The 13744-nt window shown below is 40.6% G+C and overlaps 2 protein-coding genes across 3 annotated transcripts in view; one reads left to right on the plus strand and one right to left on the minus strand.

The window, feature by feature from the left end:
* Positions 1–13744, plus strand: part of SEC22B (SEC22 homolog B, vesicle trafficking protein) — a 293305-nt gene that overhangs the window by 149944 nt on the left and 129617 nt on the right. The window lies entirely within an intron of this gene.
* MTA1 (metastasis associated 1) overlaps positions 1–13744 on the minus strand; it is a 73949-nt gene that overhangs the window by 21058 nt on the left and 39147 nt on the right. For both annotated transcript variants that reach the window (XM_054285939.1, XM_054285938.1), the window contains exons 11-15: positions 10478–10536; positions 4174–4289; positions 3220–3371; positions 1408–1597; positions 933–1022 (exon numbers count right to left, since the gene is read on the minus strand). In XM_054285939.1, coding sequence (XP_054141914.1) covers positions 933–1022; positions 1408–1597; positions 3220–3371; positions 4174–4289; positions 10478–10536 — 607 coding nt within the window. The remainder of the gene's footprint in view (positions 1–932; positions 1023–1407; positions 1598–3219; positions 3372–4173; positions 4290–10477; positions 10537–13744) is intronic.

A 13744-nucleotide genomic window follows, 5' to 3' on the forward strand; every position in this document is an offset into this window, starting at 1 on the left:
TTTCATCAACAAAAACGTTCAAAGAAACCTAAAATCAACTCCAATGCTGCTTATCTAAATGAAAAGGCAATCAACTTCCTTGCTAAGCTGGAAGCCTTCAAAGAGGAGACACTGTTGTTTGGCTGCCAGAACAACCTGAGGGATGTCTGCAGGGCAACAGGGAGCACTGGGGAAAAGGATTTGGCATTTGTCTGGAGTCAGCACTGCATGTTACACAGCATCACTCTGGATGCTTCCAGCAGCTCAAACTTACACCAAAGTTCTGGATCGGGCTACACAGTCCTGCCCCAAAGATCAGCTCATGAGGCAAAAGTCCTCAAGAAAATTGTGATTAAAAAAAAATAATAAAAACCCATCAAAACCCAGGAGGAAGGTGAAAAACAGAAGTATGATCCCTCTGTCTAGATTCAGCACAGAACAACCATCAGCTGATTCACAAGCTGTGGGACACAGTGCTGTCCTAAACCCAAGAGCCTTCTTGGAGGACCCAACTGCACAAATCACCTCCAGACAGCCCAAAACCAGAAGAAGTGAATAATCAAATGTTCCGAAAACATGATGTTAGTGCCTCCACTAGCAGATGCTAACTTGTCTCCATATACATCAGAAGCCACAGCAAACACATCCCTCCCTTCACTTGAACAAATTTTTGATACAGTTTTAGGTCCCCACAGTGGACTGCAGAGACACTGGCTCTGCCAGATAAAGCAGGAAAAGTAAAAAAAGGACAAGTTAACAAGATGGGGTTTAGGTTTTCTTTTGTTTGTGGGGTGGGGTTTTTTGTGCCCTGTTTCTTGTTTGTTTGTTTCTAATCCAGAATGAGCAGCCAAATCTGGACCCAAGTGGAAAACTCAAATGGTCAGCAGAGTAGCTAGGAGGGTGTTTGCTGTGTTTGGGGGGTTTTGCACGTGATGGTTTGGTTGGTTTAATACCTAAATACCGGAGTACTGCTTCTAAAGGCTTTCGAACCACTTGCTTTAATAGCAATGGGTTTTCTGATGCCTCAGGTAAACGTGCTGTGCCTGTAAAACACAGAAAAATAATTAGAGGGTGAAGACATTTAGCTATTATAGCAAAACCAAGTGAGTAACTCCAGTGTCCTGAAAGAGCTTTGCCATTAAAAGGAATTTTACAGGTGGCAAGCAGACTCTGGCAACAGGACACAAACACAGAGAATGCTCCATGTAATGGCAAACACAAATGTTTTAAAACAAACAACTCATGAACTTTCAAAGTTATTTTGCCCAGCCTACCATCAGTTAGAAGGCTCTGCAAAGCACACCTAGGTTTTATGAAAGCACTAGCTACGTGCAAGAGAGCATCTCAGCAAGCTGCAACTCAAAACTTTCCAGGACAGGAGTCTCCAAGGACTCCTTGGCAAGGAGGTCCCAGCTGCAGCTCACTCACATTCTGCTTTGATGGCTGCACTGTTGATAGGCAGATAGGGGTGTCTTGCAGCGTGCCAAGGGCGCAAGATATCTCGACATAAACGTCTGGCAATTCTGGTCAGTTTTGTTGTGTGCAGATAGAAAGCTTGTCGTGTCTTCATAGCAAACTTGGGACTGCCACTGTTCCGTACTGGCACACCATGAGGACTCTGAAGGGAAAGGAAAACAAAAATGGTTTCTGAAAAAAGTAATTACTAGAAAGTACAGCTGTTAAGAAGAGTAAATATTATATAAAATCACTTTCAACTACTGATTCTCAGACACAAGAACAGAAATGGTAATACAAATGAAAGTATTTTTAACCCAGCTATTCCCCATTTCCCAAGCCTTACCCCTAATATATCAAAGGATAAAATGAAGGTAAATCTTTTCACTTTGCAGGGAAGCATTTATTTCTATGCTGTCACAAGCTTTAAGGCAGGGATCCAAAAGCCAGACATGAAGAAGTTACCTGCTGCTATCACATGACTTAGAGCTTACAGGCTCAACAGAAAGACTCTCCAGTTTTGGGTGCTCAGGGTTGCTCTGGAGGTACAATGCAAACTCTTATAACAAAGCATTTGTCAGAAGGAGGGCAAAATCAGAAAGAGTTGCATAAAAAAAATATACACCAAAAACTTCATTTTCCAAAGCAAATGTATGGCATGCAGGAATGGTTTTGGCTCAAAGCTGCAAGAATTTCTTTTAATTCTTACTCTTAACAAATGTACTCACAGATAGATTCCTCATTCATTGCATAAATAAAGAATACTACTGGAAGACATTTATCAGCTACTGAGAACCAAAGTAGTTATCTTCTTTATGAAAAGCAACTAAGTCAACCAATGAAATAATGCAAGCAGTATCTTATCTCAGACCAACCCAGAGCTGGAAAAGAGGAAGAAATTTCAGTTTGGGGAGAAGGCTTTTCCTTCTATGACTATTTACATACTTTTAATTAACAAACAAGAGGTATAAGGCAGTTATTTCATCAATTAGGAGGCTTCAGAGGACAAAGAGAAACCTGGATAGGATAAAGGTTAAACAAAAGAAATGGAAAGGGAATAATAGCAAAGAATAGGAGAGAGGAAAGAAATTTTCCTGAAATAAAAGTTCAGTGTGTGCTATCCTTCCACTCATGTGATACAGTTACCTTCTCCAATCAGCTCAATGTCTAATGCTTCCAGATTAGACTCCTACCAAATTCATAAAAAAAATCTGAGAATTTTGGTTTTCGAATAAGAGAGAAAAAATGAAACAAATAGCTCATACAATCCTTACTCAAATCTATCCAAAAAAAGGAGGACTATTAAAAAAATTAGGATTAGGTAGAAAAACAAGATAAATGAGCTCTAAAAAGTCAGTAGCTATTTGGGGTATATCTAATTTTGAATATGCCTTGGGAGAGTAAATAGGTTTCAGGAAATAATTAATTCTTTTGGAGAGAAAAAAACAGTGCTGTTCCCCCCTACAGCAAAAATCATGGAAACCAAATACCAGAAACACTGGCTGGCATTTCAGTTTCTCCCATCTCCACTAAGTCATTTTAAGCATTTGAAGGCTGGTTTGCTAAACAAACGATGGGTTTCTTTCCCTCAGGGCAGTACTTGGCAACAAATTACTTCTAGCGAGGTTAATGCGCCAACTTCTGCTTGACACGAAATACCAAACCCAAGGACAACAACGAGGGCTGCAGGCATTCTTCTGGTGGTTAAATATTTAAGACCAGTGAGCAGGCAGTTAGGTGGCATGGCACTCAGCTTGCCAGGCAGAGGCAGCAGTGGATACCCACCAAATTATTGCGGTTTGGTCCGGGCCTCTCCCCATCTAAGCGTGTTGGCATTTTCAAGCCACCGTATTTCTTCCAGTAGGTCCAACAGGATGCACAGAGGCGACACTGCATGTTAGGGGGACCCCAAGAATACCACTGGTAAGACTGGGTGGCTAGAGATAACAAAGGTGGAAATTATATATATCCTTACACAGGATCACTTTTCAGATCTTATTCTCTTTAGAAGAAGCACAAAAGCAAACATCCCCCCCACACAGAGCAAAGTTCAAAAAGACCTTGAAAACTGATGATGGCTTCACTGCCATCACCACTGTTAAACATACTTGTGATTTCAGCAGTATTGATTACATTAATTAATCTACATTCCTTTTTAAAAGTTAACAGAAAGAAACAATTATTAAGATGGGAAGATTTCCTGCCAATGGATGAGAAGGTTCTCTTTTTGCAAGAGAATTTCTGCACAACATGGGAAACAGCAAAGATTGCCATCAGGAACTTCCCATATATTAATTTTACAATTGAAAAATGTACAGAGTCTGTGTCTTGACCTCTCATACAACATCATCCCAGCATCTCTACAGGCTCCCCATAAAGGAGCACAATCATGAGAACTCAGTGTAATATCAGGCACCAGATCAAACACAGTGGTGTCACATATTTTGAAAACTACTAAAAATGATGACAAAAATTGCCAAATTCACACACTAGTGATCTAAATATTCACTCAATAGTTACATGCAATTATGTAGAACATTTACTAACTGCCCCTTTAGTACTTCATAATTCTATTTACAAATGTAACGCTAGTAGTTAAAAAACAAAGCAAACACTAAACAAAAACAACCTCAAAAACTCCCAAACTTTTATATGCTTCAATATCCAGTTCTGCCCCCACCCCAGCACAAGACAGCTTTGATTTAACATTTCCATCTCAGCTGCCATTGTGGCACTTACTGTAACAGCTCTCACAGGCCCGTCCTGCTCCCGCGTTCTGTGCCTGGACTCCAGTACCATTTACCACTCCTGGTTTGACATTATTTACATTGATCTGGTTGGGGTTTGGCTTGTTACTTAGGACACAAAGCAAAAAGAACGACAAGTGTTAATTGAAGCATGCAATTTTTTATTTGATTTTTGAAGGTATGGCCCAAAATGGTTGAAGACTGAAATTTCATTCAGTATGTGGCTTCCAGAACCAGCTGTAATTACCAGCAATCTGACTTTTATGAACACACTGTCTTTAATAATATTTTAATAATATTGATAATGAAAATAACTATAATGATAATTGGATGCCATTTACAAGACTTCAAAACCTTTTAACAAACATTAAACCAGTCCAGGTAGGCTTATATCTTATTCACTATCCCAGACATGTGAATCCAAGTAAAAACAGATCTCACAAGTCCTCAACATGAGAGATATTTTAGTTAAATCTCCAAAAGGAAGCCTGGGGGCAGGAGCAGCAGGCAGAGAGAGGGCAGTGTCTGCTTTAATCAGGGAAATACAACCCTAGACTGCAGTCACAAATATTTCCATGTTGTCTCACTGCAAGGGTTTGCATCATGTGGCCACAATTCCCACAAAAACACCCAACATACAACAACATCTGGGTCACCCAGCTCATCCCTATACCCTCTTTTAAAACGATGATTCTGGAAAGGCCAAGAGCTACAAGCTAAACAAAAGCTACTGGTGGGAGCTGAGAATGGAAGGCCAACAAAACCTTGGCATGGAGAGCACTATGGAATAGCATAGAATCTCTGCAGAGGAAGAAGTGTTTGAGGGGGAAAATGAGGCTTCAAAAAATTGGGCATGGGAGGGAAGGAGAAGGACAGAGTATTGCTGGACAGGACTTCTGGGGAATGGAAGAAGAAGCTGTACATGAAGTTTCACACAAGAGCACACAAGGAGTTTATCAAACATGCAAGGACTGTGGAGTTCTGTTAGGGTTCACATTATAGAAGCAGCAAAGAGCAGACAGGCTTTGGAGCCAACTGCTGCACATGAGCCCCAGTTCCAATGCTGGTTACATTCCTATCGTCTTCCCTTACCTGAAGGCTGAAGGGAGTGAGCATATTCCTTTTATTTCCAACTAACACACCCATGATGTGGAAGGAGAAATATCTTAAAATGGCTTTCTGCAACCTCCTTTTCTTACACATCAGTTGCACACTGATGCAGGAATCACAGTGATTGCAGTAACCCAGAATACTTGCTGTGTTTCACCCAGGCTAGAGCTACAAAAGCAGCATTGTGGGAATAGAGCCAAATTATTTTCTTTCTAACGGGGCACCAGCATCAGGTTTCATGTTCTCAGCAATGGAGTTTCAACTGACATAATACTGAAGACAACTGGAAAGCTGATGCTGCCCCACAAGCCAGAAAACATCCTTCTTATCTGAAAATGTCCAATCAGATCCTGAGATACAGAGCTCAGTAAAGCTCCATTTTGACAGAGACAAAAAAAGTTCTGCTGTGAATTAACTACAGGAACTACACACAGGTTGCATAAGGAGGGAAGAGTGTGTTTGTCCAGTACAGGAAAAATTTCTGATAGTGTTCTCACTGTAAAATTCAGAGCCTTTTTGCAGCAGAGAAAGCTCAGGAGGCCAAATGGCACAGGAACACTAAGCAGTTTGTTCTTATAGTGCACTGAGCAGCACATATGCAGCTCAAAAGCAGCAAAAAAGACATTTACAAGAATTCACAAGCCTGAATACTTTTTCATCTCCTTTTGCTTATTAATTTGCCCAGCTCCTGCAAAGATTAAAGTGTTTCAGGGTGCTTATCAGAAAGGCAGCGAGTTCTGACCCCGCAGATGGCAGGAGATCCGAGGGCAGTTTAACAAAGGGGCAGTTGAAAGAGGGAACATTCACGCTCCTCTGCTCTGGGATGTCACTATAGTAACCTGCTGCAAAAGAACTTCTGCCAATGATTCACCAGCAAACTCCATATGCAAACATTGCCCCAATGCTGTAAAACAAACAGCCCTCCCAGACACACTGCTACAGGCAGAGTTGCTCCACAGAGCAAGAGACTGAAGTAAAGAAAGCTAAGGCCTTATGCTTCAACATCAGGCCTGTTGCTTCCCTTCTATACCTTGGATTTATTCCCCAAAAATATAGCAAAACAGTCTGACATCCATCAGCAAGGCCCAACAAAGCACGTCCAAAGAATTGGGACTAGAAAGGAGGATCATGGCCTGACTCCATTATCCTCTCCAAAACCATTATCAAGCCTTATTAAAACACGAGTGGAAAGCATGCACTGGTGCAAGCTGATCACCAAACCATGCTGATCAGAAGGACTAACATGCTGTAGTTATGGTAAACTTCAGGATTCTGCAGCACTACAAGTAATGAAGCTGCAGCAAGCACCAGAGTGTCCTGCTCCAAAGCTACAGTCAAGTTTCTGAGTGGCAGTAACAATAAAATTCAAGCAGATAATGTTTTCATCATATGAGAAGCAAAAAAGCTCTTAATTGTTGATGATATGTTAATTAAACTTGTTTGATATCACCAAAGCTGCCACAGCTATTAGCAAGAGAATCAGATGAGTAACTGGATGAATCATTAAGCAATTAATGAAGCTGAAGCTAAAGATGCAAATAAGGCAGTGAGAATACTGATGGTATGGCAAACTGTCATTTCCATTTCTTGTTTCAGGAATGGAAGTCTCCTAAAGGGGTTTCAGTTATGAAGGAGCAGTCAAGTTCTGCTGGAACAGGGACCATGAAGTGCAGATTTCTGGGCTGTATTCTTCAGCTCAGTCCCAAGGGAAGAGATGGAGGCAATAAAGCACATGCAGAGAGAAGCCTGCCAACAGAGACTGAGACCCTGCACAAAAAAACCCAACTGCAGATAATCCTGATCCCCACAGAAGGCTGATAGCCCTTCAGTAGATAAGCAGACAGCATTTGGCCCACAGCACAGTGATAAAATTTTTGCTGTTAGAAATAATTATAACTTAATACCATCCTGTGACTATTTCCTGTTATTGAAGAACCCATTTGTGCCATTACAGGTTAGCAATAAAGCCTCAGAAATAAAAACAATTTTAAATCCCTTTTTAAGGCACATTTGTGCCATTCACCTCTAAGCATCTAATGGAAGTGTCTGGATCCAGGCAACAGAGGTGAGCTTTTCTCATGGCTCTCCAACCTCCTGTAAACACCCACTTTTAAGAGCAGGTCTAATGACCATTAAACAATGATTTCTGAATAAGGGCAGCTTTCTCCAACAAAATGTTGGGGATTGCCATTTTAACTAGCACAGTACAGAGGGAAGAGCAACATTACACCTTTTAAGTTTTCCATGTTGCCATGGACCTCTGCACAATGAAACAGGGAAGAAAAACGATCATGCTCCTCAAGCAGAGGACAACCAAGAAACAGACAAAGGAATTATCTTCAGCTTGTTAAGCAGGTGCCCCTTGTAGTGAACCAAAGCTCCGACCTATTCCTGCAGTTTCCCTATTGAATTCACAAAAGGGGCACAGTAGGGAGAACAGTATTTCCCTGCTTCACAGTGCTTTGAGATTCTCAGATAAAATACTGTAAATAGAATGTATTCATTAACACATACAGATGTAGAGCTAAAAGTTACATTTTTGAGACTGAAAATCATGTGCAGCAGTTCACTGTTCCCTTTCTGTTCTTACCCCTTCTGGCATCACTTAGATCAAAGCAAATGTGGGAAAAGCCACACAAAACTGGATGTCTCAGTCTTCACAACTGCAGATGTCCTAATCCCAAAAAGCACAAGCTACACAATCAGATCTTCATCAAAAAGAAGATGGTACCTATGATGCCTGTAAGATTAGCAAAACCAGAGTACAGCTCCACAACAACCTGAAGAGTATGTTTGGGTACACACTAGAAGGAGAAAGAGTCTGAGACTACACCTGCATGAAGGAGTAGTCCAAGCACTGCACTCGCTTTGGAGGATGGCAGGACGAGGATGTGAAAATGTGGAATCTCTTTGTGCGTTCAGACTTCTGTTGCTGCTTCACACTGACACAGACAGTGCTACAGAACACAACTGAAACATTTGTTTTTCAGTATTTTCTGAGTTTAACTGATTTTACACTTTTTCCTTTCACCAGGAAAGCACATCAGTGCTTTTCAGCCAAAGAGTTTCATTGCAAAGCCATATTTATGGACATCAGGTTCTGTCGAGTCAACTACAAATGTCTGCCCCAAAACCAGGGCTATTATTGGAAAAGGTACAGAAATGCTTATTCATTCTGAGTCAGAAGTGTTTTTCTAAGACTTAGGTGTAGGGCTTGATAACCTCACATCAATTACCTGTATGACCCTCCATGCTTCAGTTACCTGCATCAAAAAATTTGGGGCACAGTTTCAAGTTAAAAAATATCAACTCTAAAGGTTTACACAGAGCTGCTATTTCTCACTGTGTAACATGTATGTGACCTTTGAAGACAGCTTCTATTCTTTTTCTTATTATCTTCCTCCTCTCTGCTAGATTTTCCTATTTACCATCAGAGAAACAAACCAGAGTCCTATCAATGGAAGACAGCCAGAGGGGAAAAAAGGTAAAATTGTTTGAGCCTGATATCCTCCATGATCTCTCACTGCCAACAATTTTACACCAGTTACTGTTTAAATGGGTTTCAATCAGGTGATACACTTCTGCATAGGTCTTGAGACAGCCTACATCAAGTAATTTATTTTTGAGGTGACAAGTGGATCATTATGGTTCAAGCCTACAAACAGGAATGGGCTCAGTAACATAAGGACAAATCAATAACATTGATATTTAGATCCCTACACCGTGCATTGCTATTACAAGCCAAGAATATAATCTCCTTCTAGGTCACAAGATAATGTAGATGTCATACAGTCTCTATATGCCAGCCCTTGTACTCAAGCTTGTGTAGAAGTAATCCAAAAAGCTTAGAAATATTTAATTGTTACCACCTTTAGAGGTATTAATAGCAAGAAAACAGAAGAAGCATTCATGTGGGATTAAGTAAGTCATGTAATTGCTACTTTCCCTGATATACATGAAAGGATATTGAAGGAGGAGGAAAATGCATATCCTATTTTATGAATTAAATGATATATAAGTTCAGGTACAACACTGATAAAATGAACTGTGACTGGAAATCAAAGCCAGAGACAGAAGAGCAGCCATGTGGGCAGAGCCAGGTCCCTTCCTGGAACAGGGAGCTAAGTTGCTGATTTGATTGTGTGTTCTCTAGGTAGGAAAAAGAATTACCTGGCTGAGGGATAAGATGCCACTCCAGGCAGCCATTATCAAATGAGCACCGCAACCTTCCAAACACAAAGCCCTCCCTCCACACATTCTAATCCAAGAGAACAGCAGGACTGCCAGGCTCTCTCGTCTGCAATATCCTTCTGCATCTGCAGTCTAAATTATACTGCCTTTTGCTTTATGAGCTTATCACATTGTGAATTCATGCTTAATTTGATGTCCAGTGTCCCCCTGCAGAGTAACACCATCCACAAAAAGCAATACTGTTGAAAAATTGTGTGACAAGAAATCTATTTGGCTTCACTCTGAACATTACACCTCATTTTTAGTAAATTCACCTGAGAGGTATTGACATACGATCATGGATCCTCTATTTTCAGAAGAAATAAGGGGCTGTCTTGCAAGTTAAATATATAAAATTTAGTTTTATCTAAAGTAACAGAACAGATGGTAGAAGTTCATAAATATTTAAAAGGAGACAGCATAAAAGAGCAAAGAAGTTATTGGGGACAATACACAGGGGAGCATATCTGGGAGTGAAAGTTGAAAAGTGAAAGGAAAGGGTAGACTGGAAGTTCTGCATTCTAACTAGTACTGACTAGGCTATGCAGATGAAATCCAAGAGAAGACATTTTACTAAAAATTTTGTTTTAAAACATATGTACACCTATAAATAATTATACATTATTTTTAATATATGATATATAGCAAGCATGCATTGGTGGTCCACTGCTGAGAAAAATTAAGAAAAACAGATCATTATTAAGCAGTTAATTAGCTACCCTTTTGTTCACAACCATGCTGACCTGCCAGCAAGTCCCCAACTCCCAGTCCATACAAAAATAAAAATTAGAAGATAAGTAATAGTCACTTCAGGATGGGAACATTACAGAGAATGCAGGAAATGAGCAACACTTAGCACAACATCCTAACCAGGAAATGATAATATTGGTAGGACATGGAAAATGCTACACCAATCCCTCTACAATGAGATAAAAAACAAAACAAGAGATACTTACTAGTTGGGTATATACACTTGTTTTAGCTTGCTTTCTGCTTCTGCTGCTTTCAATCGTTTCTTTGAATAGAAAAAAGAAAATGGTTAAAATAAAAAGAAAATAAGAGCCATCTTAGCTGAGTCAAGTTGTAAACCTATAAAGACTTCAGTAGTTATTTACTGAGCAGCTACCATTAAATCTCTTTCCAACAAGAAAATATTCACTGAAGACAACTGTGGGCATCACATAACTATGTAGCTTTTCAAAAAATTCAAAGAGATGTCAAACTAATATAAATGGGGACAAACTTTTCATTCTTATTCACTTCAAAGCAAATCCCTTTTTTAAAAAGTTTTTATTTCCCCTGCAGAAGAAAATCTGACATGTCACTGTCAATTCCCCATGATAACATTCACCAGTTGGACAATGAGAGATACAGCAATACAACCTCTCCACCACAGTTCCCCAACAGCTGCACCAATTCAAAGTTTCAAGTAAGACTTTTGTGCTGATACCCCTAAATTTCTGAAAGCTCAGTGACACAGGATATTTTTTTCTTTTGACGTTAGGAAGATCAATAACTCCTTTTATACTCATACCTCCACTATTTAAGCAATAAGAGAGACATTGTGAGATTGAAGTTTTCTCTTTATTACATTTGCTAAATAAATTTAGGGTGAATCTCTGGAGGTGTCTAGTTCAAGCTCTGCTCAAAGCTGATACCAGCTGTCTGCACAAAGCTGTGACACTGTTCTCCAGACACACCAGCAGTATGGGAATATTCCAGACAAACAGGCTGGCTTAACATTTGCTATGCAGCAGCCTCAAGGCACAGTCTAGGAAAATAATTGTAAAGCTCAAGTCAGTATCTTCAGAGAAGCAGGAAGCATCAGAAAACATCATAAAATTGAAGAGTGTGTCACTGAGGAGCTGGACAAACATAAAAATTGTTTTTACAGAGACAACACAGACACGCAGAAACAACAAAGTAAATGTTTCCTGTAAGCATAAAGCTTTTATTAGGACAGTTTTAAACAACCACTTTCCATAGGACACACTGACAGTTCCTCACCAAAGCTCTCTGGACTACTGAAGAATTCCCCTCTTCCCTTTTCCCGCAAATAACAGTCACCCTACCTTAGAAACCAAAGTGAAGCTGTCAGACAAGAGAGCAAGGAATGAGAAACAGAACCTCTGAGAGTTATCCTAAGGCAATGGCTACACCTACAGAGAGCTGCACTCCTGGCTGACTCCTTTCTGCTGGCATGGGCCAGTTTCCCTGATTGCCTCTGGTAAACTCCACCTAGGACAAGAACTGCTGCCTGAAAACTGGCCTCCAGAGAGCCCAAACAAAGACCTGCTGGAGACCATCCTTATCAATCCCACAGATGTGCAGGAATCAATAACACACACCTTGCTGCCAGTGATGGAACTGAAGAGGTTCTCCTGAATATGAACTGCAGGTTCAAACTGAATGTTTTCAAGACACCATAACTGAGCATCTTGATGTAAGAAACAAAACACCCAAAGAGGGGCCCCAAGAAATGCTGTCACCATGGTTCTCCAAACAGCACCAGAAATCCTCCTCTACCTTCCAGAGACACTACACAAAAAAATGATCCTTTTAACAAAATGCCCCTCAGCTCAGGAACTGGAGCCTGTTCCACACACAGCCTCAGCTGAAAAAGAGGATTTCATGCTCCAGGCACAGACTGCCACAGGCACCTGCATCAGCAGATGAACAGCTCCAGAGCTCATAGTCCCCCCAGGAAATACATGGGAATCCAATACCAGACACTGCCAAGCAGCTCAAAACACTGCTTGATGACCAGTACCAGAATCCAATTTCCTGGAGACTGGAAATTCAGGAAACTTACACTGGTAGAGGACTGTAGTGCTTTTGAAGTTTCTAGTTTGTGAGAGGAAAAAGGTGCAGTTTTCTTGACAACATCTCCCAAGGGGACAGTCTGGCATCACTATGTTATGACAGTTTTGGAAATGTATGAATGCAAGAGCTTCATCCAAGCACAAAACGTTACCAGTAAGTACAATACTCTCCCGTGCACAACATGAAGCCACTTGCCTTGAGGATGTGGTTAATTTAGGGTATTTTGGTAAACAGGTGATGGATGTTAACCTCACAGGGTTCCTTTGTGACTGATGACCATGGAGCAAGCCCTGAGCTAAGAAGTGCCCAAAGTCACCTGGGCCTCACAACACCCTCCTCTCCTCCTGCTGCCTGGGGAGCAGCACAGCACACAACAAAGGGCACACACCCCTATGGCAAACAGCACACCAGGAAAATGGAGGGTTTCCAGAAGGTACCACAATGTCCTGGGTAAGAAAAGGCTCTGCACTAAGTACTTGTGGCTGAGGGCAATCAATACAGATATGATGGGTTTCCTATTTCCTGGCAATGACTGATCCCAGAAGGTACAAAAGAAAGGTGCCTGAAATGCAGTTGTGCACAATTTCAGAATAATCCCTTCCCTGAGAGAGTGCTTTGCTAGGTCCTTTGCCAGTTATTAATTGATCTGTGCCTGAAGCATATTTATGCTATAAATTCTTAATACTGTCTGATGTAGTTATGAATGTCCTCACTCCCAAGAAAAACCCAGAACATCTGTAACTTTTTCTAATAGTTTGGCCTAAAAAAAAATCTTTTTGAATTATTTATATACACAGATCTTAAGTATATCCTCTTATTTACCTCATCATATTTTCCCCATCTATAAAAGGAAGATACTACCAACATATCTATCCCACAGGGACCAAGGGATTAAAATCTAAGCACTGTACATTCAAGTTGGTGTAAACATCTCTTTTATATATCCTCTCCCACGTTTGCCATCCTACCCACTGAGTTTGAAAGAGTTTTATAACAGGTGACATATCAGAGTAAATGTCTGTGGTCATTTTCTAAAGAGCGAACACTTACAAAGAGGAAATAACAGCAGTAATCCAGGAACACTGTGGATATTTCAATATCCACAGCACAAGAGTGGGGTTGGTGGATAGAATGGGGATACCTAAGATATATTCAAATATTAAGTCTTTATTTGTTCGATAGGAAAGACAAATTACACCTTCTGGGTTCAGAGGAGAATTTTCACACTGTTTATTGTTTTTTCAAACCTCTGAGCATACAAGTGTTGAACACACAACGGAGGTCAGGGAGGTGGGACAGAAGAGGGAATTAGTGTGTGATGCATTTGGCAGAAATGCTCCGAGCTGCTTGTGCTCCAGCAACACATCTCAGAATGGATGGGTTGTACCTATGGTCTCTGA

Source organism: Melozone crissalis, unplaced genomic scaffold (assembly GCF_028551555.1).
Source record: "Melozone crissalis strain CALT ecotype California unplaced genomic scaffold, PUWL_Pcris_2 ptg000045l_1, whole genome shotgun sequence".
Lineage (NCBI taxonomy): Eukaryota > Metazoa > Chordata > Aves > Passeriformes > Passerellidae > Melozone > Melozone crissalis.